Source organism: Triturus cristatus, chromosome 1_2 (assembly GCF_964204655.1).
Source record: "Triturus cristatus chromosome 1_2, aTriCri1.1, whole genome shotgun sequence".
In the NCBI taxonomy this organism is placed as follows: domain Eukaryota; kingdom Metazoa; phylum Chordata; class Amphibia; order Caudata; family Salamandridae; genus Triturus; species Triturus cristatus.
In genome coordinates, this window is record NC_140580.1 from 847,478,043 (window position 1) to 847,497,875 (window position 19,833).

At 43.9% G+C, this 19,833-nt stretch overlaps 1 protein-coding gene across 1 annotated transcript in view; it reads left to right on the forward strand.

Moving 5' to 3' along the window:
* FAM131C (family with sequence similarity 131 member C) overlaps positions 1 to 18,477 on the forward strand; it is a 389,134-nt gene extending 370,657 nt beyond the window's left edge. Inside the window, exon 7 of the mRNA XM_085609013.1 lies at positions 11,824 to 18,477. Within this exon, the coding sequence (XP_085465139.1) occupies positions 11,824 to 12,179 (356 nt within the window). The 3' untranslated portion in view covers positions 12,180 to 18,477. The remainder of the gene's footprint in view (positions 1 to 11,823) is intronic.
* Positions 18,478 to 19,833: the final 1,356 nt, after the last annotated feature.

The window sequence follows — 19,833 nt, forward strand, 5'->3', positions numbered from 1 at the left end:
CCAGCCAGGCCTTAGTCACACGTGGCTGACATTTTTCTTTTTGTGGTGGCACACTGAAGAACAGCCATCCTGCCATTTTGAAGTGGGAATTGAGATCTCGGCCTCTAGTTCCACTCACAATATAGAGCATGTGAACCCGGCATCTTCCACTAAGGGCCAAATCAAAGGGTCTCACCTCCTTGGGCCTCTTAGGGCCGCCTTAGGCCAATCTTTCCCCTCACCAGTTCATCATCTGATCTTCTGCTCCACGTAGTCTCATACATGACAACATTTGTAAACATGAAATAGGGAGAAAACAGGGGAATTTATTTTCTCCAGTGACTTTACTTGAAGGGGAGGCAATTTTAGGCAGGAGAAAGCTAAAATAAAGACACATTTGGCTTTAAAAATTGGAAGTCTCCCGTCTGAATCGGGTCTGTTGGCATGTATGCTCTACAATAGAGAGTCCTACAATCACAAAAGGGCGTTTAATTGACCCTTTAGACAGTATCTCACCAATCTTTCTGGACACCTGGTCATGGAATTAATACGGCCCAAATTTCACTGACACAAATCTGTTTGAGCTGGAAGGCTTTACACTGCTATGAGTAATGATGTAAACCAGTGACTTCTGTGGACCCCCACTTCATCATTACTGGAACCTAGGGGCATCCTCTGAGTCATTACTGGAAGCAAAGGACCCTGGCCTAAGCATTTTGATGATTTTAAGAGCAAAACCATACATGCAAAATACAGAAACAAAGCATTCATCAAACAAATACACAAATGATTAAATATTTTATTTAATTCTCAAAGAAATATAAAAAAAATCAACATTTTAATAAGACGGTTTGAACTCTTCTAAATTAAATTGAGGCCACTTATCGTTCATACTATATTCTCTTTAATGCACTGCTCTCACAAATTAATCTGAGGATACTGACTTAATTTTTAACTTCCAATTTAAAATTCCTTTGCATTTACAGAACTTTTTAAAATTGTCAACTGTACATTTTGCTTCTTTATTTATAAGCACTTTATTAATCTAATTATATTATTTCATTTTCTAAGCAGTCGCGGACCCCCAGAGTAGGCGTTGCGGACCTCCATAGGTCCTCGACCACAGGTTAAGAATCACTGATGTAAATAAATGATGTTCCCTTGAAACCTCCTATGACTGCTGCTGCATCAGTCTTGCAGCTAAAGTGCATGCTGGTGTCATTTGCTGTTATGAGAATCACTACAACTATTTGATGGTTATCGTGATTGACTTCTGCAGAGAAGTTTCTTTTCAATATATTGAGGTCGTGCTTCCAAAGCCATAGATATTGTCTTTAGTGTCTTTGGTGTTGGGTGTAATTTGCAACATTGTATATTCAACATCCCATTTATTGACACTTCTATATTAATAAGGAAGGAGGCTGGTTGTCCTTGGGTTATGATTTGGTGGCTCCGTTAAGTGTTTTGTGTTGAAAGGTCTCATTTTTCTGTATGTTAAATGAATGACATCTTCTAGATTATCTTTGTCCATCTCCAGTGCTGGCCCTTCTGCATTGCTTCAACTGATTCAATATTTTGGTGAATTGTTTGATTGAGGTGGAATTGGTTCCAGCGGATCCTCAATCTTTTGCAATGTGATTGAGTTTTGCAAACACTGAGCAATTCTTTCTTTTGCCTGGGCATTTAGTAGTACATGGGTAGGTATTCTCACAATCCCCACACAGCGAGTGTTGGTGGTGAACACGTCCACCTTGTTCATCTTTGACTGCTACTTTGGGCATGGTTGACACCATGTGGATGGCCCTTAAGGATGGTTGCTCGAGCGTTAAGAGGCTCTGCAGTCCGATTCAAAGTTGCCTTAAGATCAGTTTTTGAAGATTTGCAAATCTTTACCCATGTATTAGTTTTCCTCTAATCTCATTCAGTGCATCTGGTAGTGTGGACTTGATGGCTAAGTCTTCTACTGTGACATGAAATGCTTTTGTGAATCATTTTTCTTTTTGAGTTGCGTTTCTGCATATAGAACTTCCATAGTTAGGTTTTACAAGTGGTTCAAAATATTTGGTCAAAGCAGTTTCTGATTCAGTAATGTCTTCAATGGCTGGTGTACGTCATTGCCTGCTTGGTGTACCAGTACTGATTGTTTCATCTCATCATCCTTCTCAGTGATTTTCAAGCAGTTTCCAAGCCTGACTATCCAATGTCTCCAACATGTTGTAAGTGGAGTGTACTACAGAGACATATATGTCTAATTTGAGGTAATTATTTATCAGAATAGAACTATTTGAGGTGGTAAGACACTGGATGGAGCTTGCCTCTTAGTGTATGCATGTGTGTTGCGTGGTCTGCTTTTCTCCAAGTATTTCCATGCATTACTACTATTGCTCATGCTATTATTTTTATATTATATTTATATTATTTGTGCAGGCCAGTAATTTCTTTCGTATTCTCTTGCATATCCTCGCCTGGAGCCTTGCTATTCGGTGGTAACACCTTTGAACTGATGGCCATGTAAATTGACAATGAATTTTCAGTGGCGTTGCTGGAGAGGGGCCTGGTCCCTACTTGAGTCCCACCAACACAGATGTTAAATGTGCCAGAAAAGAAACTGCACCTTGCACACAGCCATACACACTACACTAAGTCATCAGATTTTAGTAAACATTTAAATATATATGTATATATCTATCTATCTATATATATACACACATCTCTCCCTCTCTCTCTATATATATATATATATATATACACACATATATATATAATATATATACACACACACAAACACACACTAATGAGCACACAATCTCACACTCTTTACAATTGTCCTTTCTACGTGGCCCCACCAGTTTTGTCTTTGACCCAGAGTGTGCCCCTCCCACTGAACATCACTTCTACAGATGCCACAGTGCTCCTTAGTTCTCCAGTTGTAGTTGTTGGATTGTCAGTGGGTACTTCATCGGTCAGAGACGCAGAAATGGAGACAAAGACACGGCTGCTTTTGAGTGTGTCTGCCTGCATACCAGTCGCTTCATTTTGGTTTCCTTGTTCTATTTTCTTTTAGACCCTTCTTTCTTTCACCTTGTATCAGTTCTTCCTCCCATCTTTTGGCCCTTCCCCCAATTCCACTTACATACTTAAATTGTGTGGCTTCTCCCAACTGAAGTTACTCATTATAAGTAAGGCTCCCTGATTTCTGTTTTTACTGATTTTTACAGATAAATACAAATAAAAAGGTATTTATTATCCTGCCTGAATTTATTTTTATTGTGGATAGAAACGTAAATTAGGTTGTTTTTTTGAGTGATTCTAAATGCAGTAAGCCATGACTGCCAGGCCCATAGCTGTGCACTTTAAAAGGTATGGGGATTAAAAAGAGGGACATTTTAAAAATGAGATCTAACCAACAGTTCATATACTGAAACATTCATGTTTTCATGTAAGTGCATTGATATCATTGAAACCTGTCAGTCATTCAAGTATGAGTGAAACACACAAAAGGTGATGGGAGTAATGCTTGCAATTTGTCTAATCACTGGAAATCGCTCAGGGTAGCATCCCAACCCATTGTTCTTTTTCTCACCATGCCGCCTCAGTTTGGACCCAAACATATGCATATCAGCCTTGACCCTGCTCCTCATGGGAACAGTCCAACCCAAACTGCAAAGGCAGGTCCTCCTTGAACCAGAACACAAGCAACCAAGGAGCCCTAGTTACAGGCTCATCAGCCGGGTACAGCTTGGTTCCAATGAAACAGTGAGCATTGGACCCACGTCTGGGCATACCCATGCAAATTAGGGCAGTACATGAAATACACAAAAGGTGATTGGAGGAATGCAAACCATTTGGCTACTCACCGGCAATCGCTTGGGATAGCATCCCAGCCCATCTTTCTTTTGCTCACCATGCCACCTCCATTTGGACCCAGCCATATGCAAATAAGTCTTGACCCTCCATGGGAACAGTTTAGCCCGAAGTGCCAAGCCAGGTCCTCCCTGAACCAGTACACAAGCAATCCAAGACCAGTTTTGACCCAGATATAGGCTCAACGGCTGGGTACATCTTGGTTGCAGTGACACATTGAGCATGAGACCCATATCTGGGCATACCAATGCCACTTAGTGTGGTACATGAAACACACACAGTAGGCATTCCTCCCATCACCTTTTGTGAGTTTTCATCCCACCAGCTTCAAAAAGCATAGCTAAAGACGTAATGTGCTCTATCACAGCCATGGCACTTGACAGGTTTAGGCTATGTGAGAAGAGTGCCCAACAAGGGAAAACAGAAGACTGTACAGGTTTGTGCTCCTCATTGGGCCTCTTAAAGAAGACAACTTGGTGCCCTTTCATCGCAGAAAGGGAAAAGAATGTTGCCAACACAAATACAGGCTCCACCTTGGGGAGAGCACCTGTGTTATGCTGTCAATAGTATCTTTAGACAGGTGGACATTACTGTAGATGACTGCTTTATGTCACCGAGGTGAATGTACCAAAGACCCTGTTTCCAGGTGGTCTGTTACAATCTGATACTTGCACCAGTTCCTGTTTCAGAATTCAGAGGTGGTTATTAAAGTACCTCTTCAATTTAAGGTCAATCCTGCCAACATTTACTGAATGAAAACATGATGTAACTTCTGCATGAAATTCCTCATTTTTTCAAGGAAAACTCCCTTTAACAACCATACCCTCCATGTCTGCATTTACTGGGTGAGACCCTATGCTGTGGCTGTGACTTGCAATGGTCATTTGGATATTCTAGAAAAAAAGTGGCCAAACCCTCTCGGAAGCTCAACACAGGCAATAGTTTTCCTCGCGTAGACAACCCTTCTAAATATTCTCAACGAGCTCGAGGCCAGTAGGTGTTGGAAAGCTTTAATTAGTGTGGGCATTGTGAAAGCTAAGAGGGACATGCCCAAACTTCGATGGCTATGTAGGCTTAGTGCTTGGATCAGAAGCAGGCACGGACTGTTCGAGAGTACGGATATACGGCCCATGGTTGTCTTAGAAACACCAAAAGGTCTGTGGTTCTGGATAGATTACCCCCGAGTCTCCTAAGTTCCCTCTTAAATTGTCTAAGTTATAACTTGATATACTGTGCTGAGGGTAGGTTCCGAAAGCACTATATATGTTATATATAACTTAATTATATTTATTGAAATACCAATAAATTATTATTATTATTGATGGGGCTTGGTTCCATGTCCTAGATTTGCTCGGGAACCCGTGGTCGACAGACCGTTGGTTCCAGCTTAAAAGTGTAGAGGGCAGAAGTATCCTGTCTAATTAGATCTCACAATTTGAATAAACCATCACTGACTCCAAGTTCTAAATTTAGTTTGTTTATTACAAAGCCAAGAACAATTGGACATACAAACACCTCAGAACGAGGGTGTAAAAATACATTGGAAGTAATACAAAGTCAAACCTATGGACTACATTCAATCTATGATGCAAACAAGGAATGACCAGCTCCAAAATCGGGACGCAGATGATCACTGCGCCAACATCAAGAGTATTCTTCATTTGAGGTTCGTAAGTAAAAAGCATTAGTCTGTCCCTACGCTACTACTTAACGCGACATCCCTACTTAGCATTTCCCCAGACAAGTTCAGGAAAAGGTGTCAGCGCATGAAGACGTCCTAAAAAGTGCACTCCCGTTGAGTGGGCCAAGTAACATAAAGCCACAGAGCTCGTTCTAAGATGCTACTTTTCTCTCCATCAGATCTGCTCTCCTAACTCAACCCCTGGGGCACTGTCCGTAATTCCAACAACAAAATCATAGGACACACACATCCTTTCATCACAAAATCATTCCATCCAGCTGTAAACCTCCTTGTAGGAACTTTCCAGTCAGTTTCGATCCTCCCAGCCTCTGGCTCGATGACCTTGATTCCCAGGCCTTCTCCAGGGAGAAAGAACACCATCCTACATTATCAGCACTCCTTGTTCAAATGCATCCTCTCCTCCCTATGCCTGACTCCTAAAACAAAAGCGTTATTCTAACTAACAAAGCTAAACTCCTCCACCTGCAACAGAAACGTGAGAAAGAGAAGATTCTGCATACACATGAACATTACAAATGCTTCAGTTATGAGAGACAGGGTGAAATACACATGAGGCCTATAGATAATCGGCTAACATAGGAATCACCATAGATCTTCGTTAAACACACATATACAAGAACATAGTTACTGTGCACGTTTAAATCAGTACGTTACATGGCAGTAAATTAATTTCTCATTAGTCACTTGTAAAACGAGCATTAAGATTTTACCATTCAAGGCACAATTACAATGCTAAATCCTCCACGTTGCACTAAATCCCTCTATCACATTCCTTTACACGTTATTACATTTCACATTTTAATGATCAAATGTTAACACAACATAAGAATATATGAAGGTGCAGACTACTCGTGATTATAATGCACCCCTACAAATTGAAGGGCACAATCGTGCTCTATCAGTATATTTTCCTCCATACTACCTAGTGGCTTGCTTGAGAATCATCCACAAATCAGTGTGGTACTAGCACTTGTTAAAAATAAACACAACACCTCAGGAAGCCTAAGGTACAACTAGCGTATAATGTAAAATAGCAGACAGTACAGCAAAAGATCAATTACAATTGTAATTTCTATTTGTACTCACATGGCAGAATATTGTAACTCATAGCAAAAACATGCCTAATTTGCAGTTGGCAGGATCTTCTCCCTGAGGAAGTGCAGGACGTCGTTCATCAGTACATTTCATTCATGTACACAATACAGGTGCCAATCTTCTCTTGAAATTCCACTTTCACTTGCCAACAGTGGCATAGTAGGGGGAAGGGGGGCGGTGGGGGCTGACCACCCAAGGCGGCACAAGTTTTGGGGGCGGTGGCCCCCCGCTCATACCTGCGACCGTCGCGGCTGCAAGAATCGCTGCAGCCATGGGCGGCCTAAGGACTAGCTACGCAACTGCTTGCCAAGTTTGAAAGTGAGGCTGCACCATTAGGAAATCTGCAAAGGTACAACTCTAAGCCCTCTGGTTTACAGGCCTACTTACGTCATGACAATTAACACATTTTCAAATATGCAAGTAGCCTCACACAACCATAAAATGATATTCAAATTTCCTTAACGTTGCTGATGCATTCTAGGTTATGTATGTGATTACTAACATTCTACTATATGGGAATATATATGAACATGATACAGGCCAGATTTAAGTTTTAACACACCCCAAAACAACACCATCCATCCTCATCACATAAACCTAATGGAATAATTGTTCGACCACCAAACTCTACACTGGCTTCACCGAAAATGGATATAGGCACAGTCTCAAATCACATGGGTAAAATGGGCAGCCTTTAATTGATCTATATGCCTGGACACAACATTCAGTAGTCATTATTGAGATTGTGGTGACCATGCATCATAAATAATTATTCCCACACATTCAAGATATTCCGCTTGGGAAAAGATTCTTCTTCCTACTCCACTGAAGCTCTAGAGCACCCTCCTAAGCATCAACTGCCTCCCCAGACTTATCTAGTGTTTTGTTTGGATTGTATCTGGCACACCTATCCTAAATGTTAAACAAGGTTTGATTGTCTCCCTTGAAGAACCTTCACAGAATAGTTAATTGCTTTGGCTAAATGGCCATTGTAGCCACACTGGAACATTTGTTCGGCCTATTCATTGAACCATGCACATCACTGCTCTTCATAATTCTTGCTGTGTAGGACCATCACATTTCTTTAGCTCTTCCTATCCAACTCAGTGCACACATCACCTTACATCACGATTATTTACATACTTTTTGCTTTCAGTTGACATTGCAACTCTTTGTGGTATCTTATAACCTAACTTTCATCAGAAAGGTAGACAAGACAATAGCCACTTTCCACCTGGAGTTTCAGATCATCAAGAAAAACTTCCTACCTAGTATACCTCTACCATGATATTTATTAATTAGGTTTCAGATCGCGCTGCAACACATTGACAACTACCTGTAAGTAGTCAAAAATGTCCTACTCTTCAACAACAAAATAACTCCTGCTCCGTTTCAACCTCTCAGCTGACTTTGTTACTATCAACCATCAGGCAACAATAACACTCCATCATAGGGGCTTTGTTGACATGGTATTACAATGGTTCACTTACCTCTTATCTCACCAAACACCACCAGAACATTGAGACGCCAGAAAGTTCCCATTTTCTGTACAGTCCCCGAAGGATCATCCTCTTCTGTAGTAGGGGATCTCTGTGTATAGTCATAATCTATGAATAGTCCCGCCCATGTGCGGGGACCCCGGAGCAATCAAAAATATCTCTTAAGCTGTCCTGCATTTGCAAACCTGCAAAGACACTTAAGAGACAGACAAAAATAATACAGCCTAATAACAATATGGCTGCACTGGCCAGCACTTCCTCTGAAGTGAACACAAAAGCCAAAATAAAGTTTAAATGTCATTTTTATTCACATCTGACATGTTCCTTTATTATCTCACACTCCCTTCACCAAAATCCCTTTAAACAATAGAGAGGAAGGGGTGGACAGACAAGCCCTATAGGCTGTCATTATGTGTCTGCTAAAGGGATACCGTGCCTTTAAGGAACTCTCCAGAGACCCCCGGTATCCCAGGATGCCCTAGACTTACAGAGTTGGATAATCCATTTTGCTCTTGCCTTGGTGTAGAGAGGGCAAAAGAGCACAACATGCAACTCTGTCTCACAAGTATCAGCACATTCTGGGCAAAAACTCGTTGGACAGAGCGCGCTGGACCACCTATGGGTTAAAGCCCTCAGTGGTAAAGAACCATGTCTGAACTGGATATATAATTTCTTGGCCAGTGGAGGCTGGATAGCATCCAAAAAAAATTTCAAAGTGGGGACTGGTCTTAATATCCAAAAAGGTGTTAGTAAGCCTGCCCAAGGAAGAATTTAATAATGTTTCCTTTTGATAGTGCTGAAGAGCCACGCTCAGTGATTTCTTGGTCTGTAAAGCACAGGACTCCTCTGGTGACGTCCACAGGTCCCCCTTACCTAAGGCATAGCAAAGGTTCTTAATGTGCATTAGCCATGGGATTTTCCCCGAGTTCCCTCTTGACAAGAGATCACCAAGGTCCTGCCTATAGCTCACAAGCTCAGGTGTTGACCAAAGACGTCTCCAGTACAGGAGTGGACGATTTAGGGCAATCTCTTCAATAGGAACCAGACCTAAATCCCATCTCAGGGGGATTAAGGGGGTACTCATTGGTAATTTCAAAAGCCGCCTAATGAAGCTGCTCTCGGTTAGAATTAGAGGGGCAATACTACAATGGCCCCAAAGCTCTGCACCGTAGGAGCGCACCCCCTCTTTCTTGGGATTAATACATTTCCATAGGGGGGCCCAAGGGCTTAGATGAGGTGTTATTAAAAACCTTCAGAATACCCCCCACAGATTGTGTCAACTTCAAATTGGCCTTCGCCAAATGAGACCCCCATTTCATTTTGTCATTAAGAGTTACCCCCAGGTAATTAAATGTGGATACTCGGTCTAGCACTATTCCTTCCATCTGGGGATGAGGACAGTTGGCTGGACTAGAGCTGAAGACCATAAATTTAGTTTTGGGTAAATTCAATTCCAGATTCCTTATTTTACAGAAGGAGCAAAATGCCTCTAATGTACGCTGAATGCCCATAAATGATTTTGACAATAAAAGCGTGTCATCCGCGAACATTAGGGCAGGTATCTTTCGCCCCGCTAACCTTGGGGAATCCAGATTACTAGCACACAATAAATGATCAATCAGCCCATTGATGAAAAGAGAAAATAATGTTGGAGCCAAAACACACCCCTGCCTCACACCCTTTTCAACCGGGAATGGACCCGAGATTTCCCCACTTCTCCCGTATCTCACCCTTGCATATGTTCCATCATGCATTCGCTTGAATAGATGGCACGAATAAGGGGGGGCGCCCATCTCCAATAATAAGGCCCAGAGCTTCTCCCTTTGAACCATGTCAAACGCGGACCGAAGGTCCACGAAAATCAGGTATAAATTGCCAGCACCAATAGAAACCGTCTTCCAGTAGACCAACTGTAATCTGAACAGTTGATCAATAGTGGAAACTTTTGCTCGAAACTTTTGACTGTAAACGTTATTTAAGATTCAATTTAAGTTTGGAATGAAAGAAATGCTTTACCTGTATTCAGCAAGTGACCCATTTCTTATATTTAAAAAGAATGAACTTTTGATTTTTTCCACATTATTTCCACTCAAATATGAAGAAGTAAACATAATCAACTTCACAATCTATGTGATGCTTTTTCCTCAACTTTGAGAAGTTAGAGGAGGCAGTGTATGACAGCTCCATTCATCTGTATTCCGAGCACTATGCACTGAGCCGATGTAAATTTGAATCCATGACATTTTCTGCCTAAATATGGTATTGGAATTGGAATTGGAAGTACATTTGTATACCGCGAATTGCTGCCCGGAGGCGTCCAAGCGCTGAGAATACCAGTAATCCAACCAGTGGATCCAGAAGTAGGAGGGGAGCGAAGTTAGACTGAGTGAAATAAAAAGGTTTTCAGCTGTTTGCGGAAGGCCGTCAGCTTGGGGTTGGCTCTAAGATGCGGTGGCAGGGCATTCCAGGCCCTAGCTGCGTTGTAGGAGAATGTTCTGCCTCCGGATCTGGTTCTTTTAATTCTGGGGGCCGTCGCAAGGAAGGTCTGACTAGAACGTAGGCATCTTGTGGGCGTGTAATGGGAGATTAGGTCCCGAGTAATCCTGGGGCCGGTATTCCAGAAGGCCTGGTGAGCTATACACATAGCTTTAAACATTACTCTCTGTCGCACCGGAAGCCAGTGGAGGGAGGCCAGGCCCGCCCTCACTGACTGTCTGCGGGGGAGGTCTAATAGAATGCGTGCTGCGCAGTTCTGGACTGTCTGCAGCCTTCTCAGAGGGGCTTCAGGGGCGCCGAGGTATAAAACATTATTAAAATCAAGGCGTGCCTGGATAAGACCTTGTACGGCCACTTGTTTGGCTTCCAGGGGGAGGAGAGGGAGAATTTTCTTTAGCATCCTCATGATGCCAAAACAGGTAGCTGAAAGTTTTGTGGATTGTATGTTAAAAGACAAAGAACTGTCCAGCCAGACTCCAAGACTCTTGATGCTATTTTTAGGAGTTGGTATTCACCTCACTTGCCACCTAATCCATCAAGTGCGGCAGAGTTTGCAGTTTTCAACCAAAAATTGTTTCTAGTTCATATGGAGCCAATGTTGTTAGATAAGAGCGCCACACATTGGTGCAGGCAGTGGCAGACGCTTTGCAAAGGTTATCTGGTCACCCTTTAGTTGCTTATTGTTGTGTTCAGGTGCTAAATTATGACAAGGCAAAGTTTTGACCAGAAATTATCATTATGTGTTAAACTGACAAAATAATGAACCAGTACTGTATAAAAATGTGCTGCATTATGCGACACAATTTGTCTATCTTACTACATAAGGGCCTGTTTTAGAGTGTGGTGAACGGGTTACTCGGTCACAAACACGTTGGATAGCACATCCGCCTTATTACAAGTGCCGTAGGATATAATGCACTTGTAATAGGGCTGACGGGATATCAGTCATGTCTGTTGCTGAGTATCCCTTCCGCCTCACTCTAGTTCAGGCCCTAGGTTAGTTGAAACTGCCACAAAATGTGGTCCTCTAATTCTGCATTATTTCAGTGATTCTGAAAATAGATTTTGCAAGATAGCAGCTTGCGATTTGCACGTTAAATCTCTATATCTTACAAAGTGTTTTCATGAATTTAATATACTTTAATTCCTGACTACTTTGTCACTGCATTCTGTTTTTTCTCCTTCCAGACCTGGAGAGCTTGTATCTTCAAGGGAGGCTCCTAAGCTTTCCCCATGGCCCTGGTGGCTCAATCCTGGATGGAAGTCTCCAACCCTACAACAGCTCTGCCCTGACTTCTCCAGCCCGGACATACCAGTACCTGAGGGCTGAGAACTGGGTCGCGAATGGGGCACTTACAGCCGAAACCGTTGGCAGCTCTCCTCCAACAGGAGATTCCAGGACCAACAGCTCTGAAAGACAAGAGCCGATCTCCGCCGGGGAGAGGAAGGGTGTTGCCTTTAGTGCCAACAGGCAGCTTCTAAACAGCTCCATTCACTATGTGGACAGCAGCTCGCTCTCCGAGGACGAGGTGTTTTATAACTAGATCCAACTTACTCTGGGTGATGGTGGGAGAATTTACATCAGGTCTGTTGGCAACAAGTCCTGACCATTTGGAATGAAGCATTCCTCAGGAGGTGTCCAAAAGTCATGAGTTGTTATTGCAATAGGTTACAAGACAATGTGACACCAGAAGAATGCTTGTTATGTGGTTGGCATTGGCCCAGCGTAGCTTCCTTCAAAGGTGAAAGTTTAACATCTCTTTTGGCAACTATCTCTACCAGACTCTCAGAACTGGCACGCACTGGACAACAGGAAGAAAAGTCAATTCCTTGCTGGTGGTAGAATCACCAACACACAGTCACCATCTCCTGTGAGACTGTAGGATGAACCGAAGTGCAAACAGGATTCTTCAACAGGATTCAGTCAGCTTAAACAACTGTATCGAATGTCGCTTGGCATCAAAATACCTCTTCCCCACCCCTCACTAACAGTCATGCACTCAGTTCTGAGCATATGAACTACACAATCCTGCTTTGCGAATCTCAGCATTGTATCGCATAAAACTCTGGTCACAGCGGCATATGTCCCACTATACAGCAATACCCGCTTGTCATGCCTGCTTCTCTTTCTGGCTATCCCAACCATTTAGTCATTTATATTTTAGACTCCTGGAGGATGCCATAGATTACAAGAAACAGGTTGGATACATCTGGAAGGCCAGCACCAATTTTAACCTACGCTGTATGGCTTGATCATTCCACGTGTTCCTTGTGGTGAATTGTGCTGGGGCCATACCATCCACTAGATGGAAGGAAGGAACTTCTCAGCCAAGGGGTCTTCAGAGGTTGTTTGCCTGAGAACAAGAATGTGGTATTCAGAGGTTTGGTATTGTAAGACCTGGGGTCTCCAGGCCCTAAGGGGGTAACGTGACACGAGCGGCTGGGCACCCAAAGGCCTGTGTGTTAAGCGACCATACAACACACGCATCCTCTGAAGCAGTAAACGAACACAATAATGGACGCCACACAATAAGGTGAATGCAAATTTATCAGGTTTTATCTAATCAAAGGATCACACGCGGTGATCTTGGAGGGCAATGTATCTTAGCTTATACACATTCACATTTGCATTACAGTTTCTCATTACCTGTACACTTTAACATGTGCATTACAGTTGTTCATGACCTGTACCCTTCAACATGTGCATTACAGTTGTTCATTACCTGTACGCTTTAACATGTACAGCCTCTCAGTACTGTTACCTCCGCAACCCCTGCAGTATGAACTTCCCTAGTGCTGCGGGCCGGGGCCTGCACACGTGGTGCTACGGGTGTCTACGAAGAAACAAAGGCACATGAGCATAACTTGCGGTCGTATAATGCCTGCCTAGCACCCTGAGCATAAGCGTGGTGGGCACAGTAAGTGCCTTGCACTTGGGACCGTCACTGGCGAAAGGAGCGCTCGTGGGTTGGTGAATACACAGGAATGATTAGCGCTACTGAGACATAGAACGCATTGAGCACTGTTGAATACAATCGAACGATCAGCGCTACTCTAACATAGAACGCATTGAGCACTGGTAACTACACTTGAGCGATCAGCGCTACTCTAACATAGAACGCATTGAGCATTGGTAAATACAATTGAGCGATCAGCGCTACTCTAACATAGAACGCATTGAGCATTGGTAAATACAATTGGACGATCAGCGCTACTCCCACATAGAACGCATTGATCACTGTTGAATACAATTGAACGATCAGCGCTACGGGGACATAGAACGCTTTGAACACTGTTGAGTACAATTGAACGATCAGCGCTACGGGGACATAGAACGCTTTGAACACTGTTGAGTACAATTGAACGATCAGCGCTACGGGGACATAGAATGCTTTGAACACTGTTGAGTCTGGCGAACGGCAGTCCCCAGGAGAGGGTAATCCCACGGAGGGGAGACTCACAATTACGGCGGGAAATCCCACGGAGGGGGGAAAGTCACAGTTCCTGCATGCGGTGTCGTTCCCACCTGGCAGGGGGTGCACCGGGCCTTCCCACGACTCCCGGGGGGCAGGGGGGGGTGAGTCTCAGGCCGCCACACGGCCGCGCTACCTCCCAGCCCCCGGGGGTTACCTTGATCTCGTCGCTCGGTTCCGCTCCAGGTCCTCCTTCCGACGCGCGCAACGGCGCGGGACACTCCCGGACACTCGCTCTTCCTTCGGACGCTGCGACGGCAGCGGTGGGGCCCCGGGCTTCTCCGCGGGCTCCGACTTGACACTGACACTTCCCTGAGGCCTACGGGCCGCGGCGGTGATCGCGTTGCGGGTCCTGGCACCCGGGGGGGTCACAAATTAAGCGGGAGCTCGGCCAGCTCCGCGCTCGACAGCAGATCTGCACAGTGGGTCACAGGTCAGGTCTGGCAGCGCAGGAAACACAGCGCCAGCACCTGGTCGATCCCCAGCAGTCAGGCCATCAGTCGTTTCACGAAGTTACAATAGTCAGCTTGGCATGAAGTTTCAGGATGGTACTTCTGCAGTTTCAAAAGTCAGACTTTGTGGCGCAGATGATACTGGCGCCCTTGGGGTTCTGTTCCTTGGGGGGTAGGGGATGAGTTGGCGACTAGGTCCTTCCTAGTCAGGCAGGGCAGAGGTTCCCTGGGTCCTCCTACTGCTGGGCAAGATCAGTGGGTTTCACAGGATCCCTCACTAACTTAAGAGGCAGCACCTAAGCCCTGTCACTCTCAGAGGCATAAGTCCCTGGCTAGGCCCTACCGCCTACACTCCTGCGTGGATTCTCCAGCTCTGCGTCACCCCAACTGGCCAACTAACTACAAAAAGTTCCCTCCCTCACTTATGTATCCCAAGGTCAGGTGACCTCTAGCCAAGGAGGCAAAAGTAAAAACCACACCTCCCTTCTAGAACGTTCCAGCACATTCCAGGAGCTTCCCCATACTACCTAAGGGACAGAAAAGGCGGGCTGGTGTTGCAACATTGTTGTGGGGTTCCAGCCAGCTCCTGGCAGCTAGGGTGCTACTATGAAAGACCACTCTGCAGTAGCAGGGGTCTGTGGCAGCCATCTTGGGAGAAGGGAGCACCTGCACCTTAACACTGGTTGGCAATGAAAAGGCGCCCGGAGACCTAAGTCCAACATCAAAAATGAGGGTGGAAAAAATGAGGCACGATCAAAAATAAATGGGGAGACTACCCTAAGGCTGACAGGTCCAACAGGTATGACCAATTCTGCAATCTTTTACATAGTTCAAAGAATTTCTATGAACAATTGGCCTTGTGCACAAAGTGTATGTGAACGAGGTTTCCTATTGGACCTCTATATGTACACTTTTTAAATTTGAAATGACATAGCATGTACACATTTCTCTTTAACAAATTAACAGATTTCTACATTAAAAGAAAAGGGTCCTTATTCAAAAAGGTCAAGTTGATTGCCATAAGATGTGACATGCATAGCTTATATCTGGGTACTAGAATGCTCATAGATGGGTGATTCACATAGTTTTCCACAAGCATTGTGCAAAATGTCAGCAGAAAAGTATGGGCCTCATTTATGAAAAGTGACGCATCGCTCCGTGAAAACAGTGATGCGTCACTTTTCATTGCGCGCTCCTTGCAACATGGTGGATGCGTCATATTTACAGTATGACGCATCATGCCGTAAGGAGTTACAGATACATCAGTATTTCTGACGTATCTGTAGGTGCAAAAATGACGCATTGCTGGAGTGTGTCACAAAAGTGACGCAACTCCAGTAATGGGTCATTTTACATGGGCAAGTCCCATTTCAAATGTGCCTGCGTCAGTCTGATGCCTGCTGTGAAGCAGGCGTAAGATATTGAGGCTTTTGTGTCTTAGAAGTGGCGCAGTGAAATCTCATAGATTTCACTACGTCACTTCTACGAGGCTTACTTGCGTCAGAACACCCACCTTGCATACATTATACCTGGAGCATGTATAATGTGGCGCAGGGGTTTACAAAGTGACGCATCTACCTAGATGCATCACTTTGTAAATATGACGCAACATGGTGCATTTTTACGCCACTGGTGTGTCACAAAAAGTGACCCACCGGCGGCGCAAAAGTGACACAAGGGCTCATAAATAAGCCCCTGTGTCTTTTTTTTTAACGACACCTTTACACAGGTGCATGCACAATTTGCTCATGGAGCGCATGTGTAACACCCTGGGGACTGATCATTGAACAAACATTGTGGATCTTTTTCTAAGCAAAACAAAACACATTTCTGAATCAAAATTCATGTTGTTGAATAGAGTTTGGTGCACTCAACACATACGGGTGCATATTCTTATTTTTTCTTTTACTTGCAGTCACCTTGTTGAAACAAGTGCATTTTAAGAGTAAGGGGAATTAGAGTAAATCCTATTTCACCTTTTCTGTCTTAGCAACCCCTTATATGGAATTTGCCCCTTTGTTGGTGTAAACCTTATCTGCATTGTTTTTCATTTGCCACTTCTTGGTCAGACACATTTTGCATAAGTACATTTTGTGAGTTTCCTGTCGTATACTAATTCTGTCCACTTTGTTAGGGATCACTTGCAATTTGCATATGTGTAAATTGTTTGCTCGCTGAGAAAGTTACACATAAGCAGCTCAAACGTAGGCACGCACTTTTTTGTGAATTATGTGCATATTCAAGTTCGCAGTTTTTTAGCACAAATCTGCGTGGGACTAAATTGCATTTTTTGTGAAATCAGACCTAGCCTGTATCCTTCATTAAATAAAATCTGACATCCATACAGATGAAATATACAAAAATGCCTTAAGGCCAGCTCCACAGAGCACCAGTGAACTTCTGTACATTGATGGCATTCCATGGACAGAGTCCATTCCAGTAGGGACAAGCTACATCTAGGAGTTTTTGGGGATTGGATAACCAGGAATGGTACAACTGTGCCTGGTGGTAGTACTTTGAATTATCGGCCGGTCTAAGTCTCGAACTAAGAGGAAGGCTTTGTACAAATGACAGAGAGCTTTGAATTCCTTTTCTACTCTCCATCAGAAAAGACCCTGTTCACAAGCATTGTACTGTATTCAAACCAAACCCAGGATGTGTTTTTGGTTTGGGGCTGTTGTTAAGTTGCATTTGTTGACTTTGTATGGTAACACTTTGTGTGCTGTAGGATTTCCACATTAAAAAGGTGGCCTTAACTATTTTTTGATTTTCTTCATGACTATTCCTTTCCAGTAGTACCTGGACTCCAACTCAACATCACTCCGAGATCCCTTGAGTGGAGGGACAGCACAGGTTTTGGGCATGGCTGCTGCTCTTGTTGAGTGGTCTTTCTTTTGCTTAAGCAGCTCTTCGTAAATTAGATTAATTACTCCAAGGATTGAAATACTTAGTCACCAAGACAACAAAGAGAACCCACGCTCAAGAGTGCTGTTCTAATGCAAGATGCTCTTGTGCATGGCTGCTTGTCTGCTTTTAAAGACTGCGACACATGTTTGATTTTAATGCCTGGATTACAGTTGTGTTGTTCATATTTTCCTAATTTAATAGGGTTATAACTGTTATCTTGTTTTATTGGGCAGACAGAATCATCATATACAAACATGCTGTGCTTAATTTATGCCAGTGGTTTAAGGTGATCGGCATCAGAACTCATTTTTGGGGATCAGGACTTATTTTTCATCACCAGCTTTAACACAGAGGAAGAGAGAGAAAGCCAGAAAAGGAGGAAAGAGAAAAATCTGTAAAAAGAGGGAAAACAAGGATGAAAAATAATATGCAAGAGCGAGATTAAGAGACAAGGAATGAGGTGGACTCGAGATCTATGGGGCCTTGATATTCAGCAGCCACGGCAGCAGGGTTCCTAAGAAAAATTTGGACCCTTGTACTTATTTTGTTAACTTTACAAATTTATCACAGCTTACATGGTCCTTCTGAAGAGATTAGAGTGCAGCTTTCAGTTCACAATTGTAATTTCCAGATTTCCAGTTATTGCACCTCAGAGGGGAGCATTGACATTACATCTATCATACCATGCACTTAGCAACTTGTGATGAATTTGTACTAACTCACAGTGTAAGGGCTTTTAAATCTTTTGTCACTGTGGAAGAACAACCAATACTTGTATATTATTTGCTACAAACCATTGTCTTACGGAGGCAACTAAAAAAACAGTACTAGGATGGCCTGAGGGTACCAGAGGATGGCACACTTGTTGTTGCAGATTAACATTCAATGGAGCTCCTGTTTTTTGGTGGACTATATGAAAAAAACAATTAGTGAACTCAATACATTTCATTTGATGGTCCCGCAAACATCTAAAAAACCAGGAATGCTTGACGCGCCTTGTTTTCCTGAAATGCTGCAGTGAGCATGAGTGGTCTCGGGGACAATTATGGTGATGAGCTGTTTGAACCCAACCAAATATGATGGTTTACATATATTGCAAGACCGAATAGGGGTTGCTCTCAAGTAAAAAGTCTCACCAGTGATTACCCTGCAAGAAATGGTGGATTTGCTCATTACTAGAATTCGCTGCTCCAGATCAACGCACAGTCTAGAGTGGTGCACCTCAGGGCAGTGGGGATTTGCTTGATTAAAACTGAGCACCAGCAAAATGTTAAACCCACCACTCAGAAGCGGGGGCTGAGCAGCTCTGCTGCCTGTACATGCCAAAGAGCTGGGCCGCATAGATTTATCCCTCCAGGACAGACGACAGGACCAAAATGAAACAGTGCACCTTTGAGGGACCGGGGGGCATATGTACAAAGAAATGATGCAGCACAGCGCTGCAAGCAATTCAGAAGCGCCATGCTGCATCATTTAAAAAACGCAGGGATCGCCGTATTTACAAAAATACGGTCCACCCCTGTGTTTTCCCTTGCACTGGTGCTGAAAAAGCTGCCTTTTAAAAGCCAGGCACCCTCCCACCATGGTGCCAGGGTGTCAGCACTGCAGGAATGATTGTTAATGTGCAGGGAGGGACACCTTCCTGCACACAAACAATCTTTAATGGTGATTTGCTCCTTCTATGTGTGCTGCACAATGCAGCAAACATAGAAAGAGCAAAAACGAGGAGAAATAAAAGTATTTCTCCTCGTTGATCCATTCTGATGCCACCCTTTCAGTGGCATCAGTTTTTGGCGCTGCCTCAGATTTACCATTTCTTGTAAATCTTGGGCAGTGTCAAAAAGCAATGGGTTTGCTTGGGTACATCCACAACAACACCATTGCAAGCCCCTTTGACGAAGAAAACTGCATGAAAGGGTACGATATTTACAAGTCAGCGTTAATTCATGCAAAGTTGCTTAGCACCACCTTGTAAATTTCGAGCAGGGCATTGCGCCACCAGAGCGTTATAAAAAATGACGCTCTGGTGGCGCAATCACTTGTAAATATGCCCTAGAGCACGGGTACTCATAGTACGGCCCGCGGGCCGCCAGCGGCCCAGCAAGCCTTTCTTGGTGGCCCGCGGACCTTGCAAACATCGTACCGGTGTTTTTGTGTTTTTTTTTTACAGTGTCCGCAAACAGACTCTGCTCTGTGGGGGCCGGGCGATTCAAGTGATAGCGCCCCTGCAGCTCCACTTGGACTAAGAAGAGGTGAAATACAACAAAGCCTCGTTATCATGCAAATGGTCTCTTAAAGACCTGTGAAGTACTCCGGTGGGGCTGTGTGTGTGCCCAGGAAGGGAAGCTGCGACAAGCTGCCACACA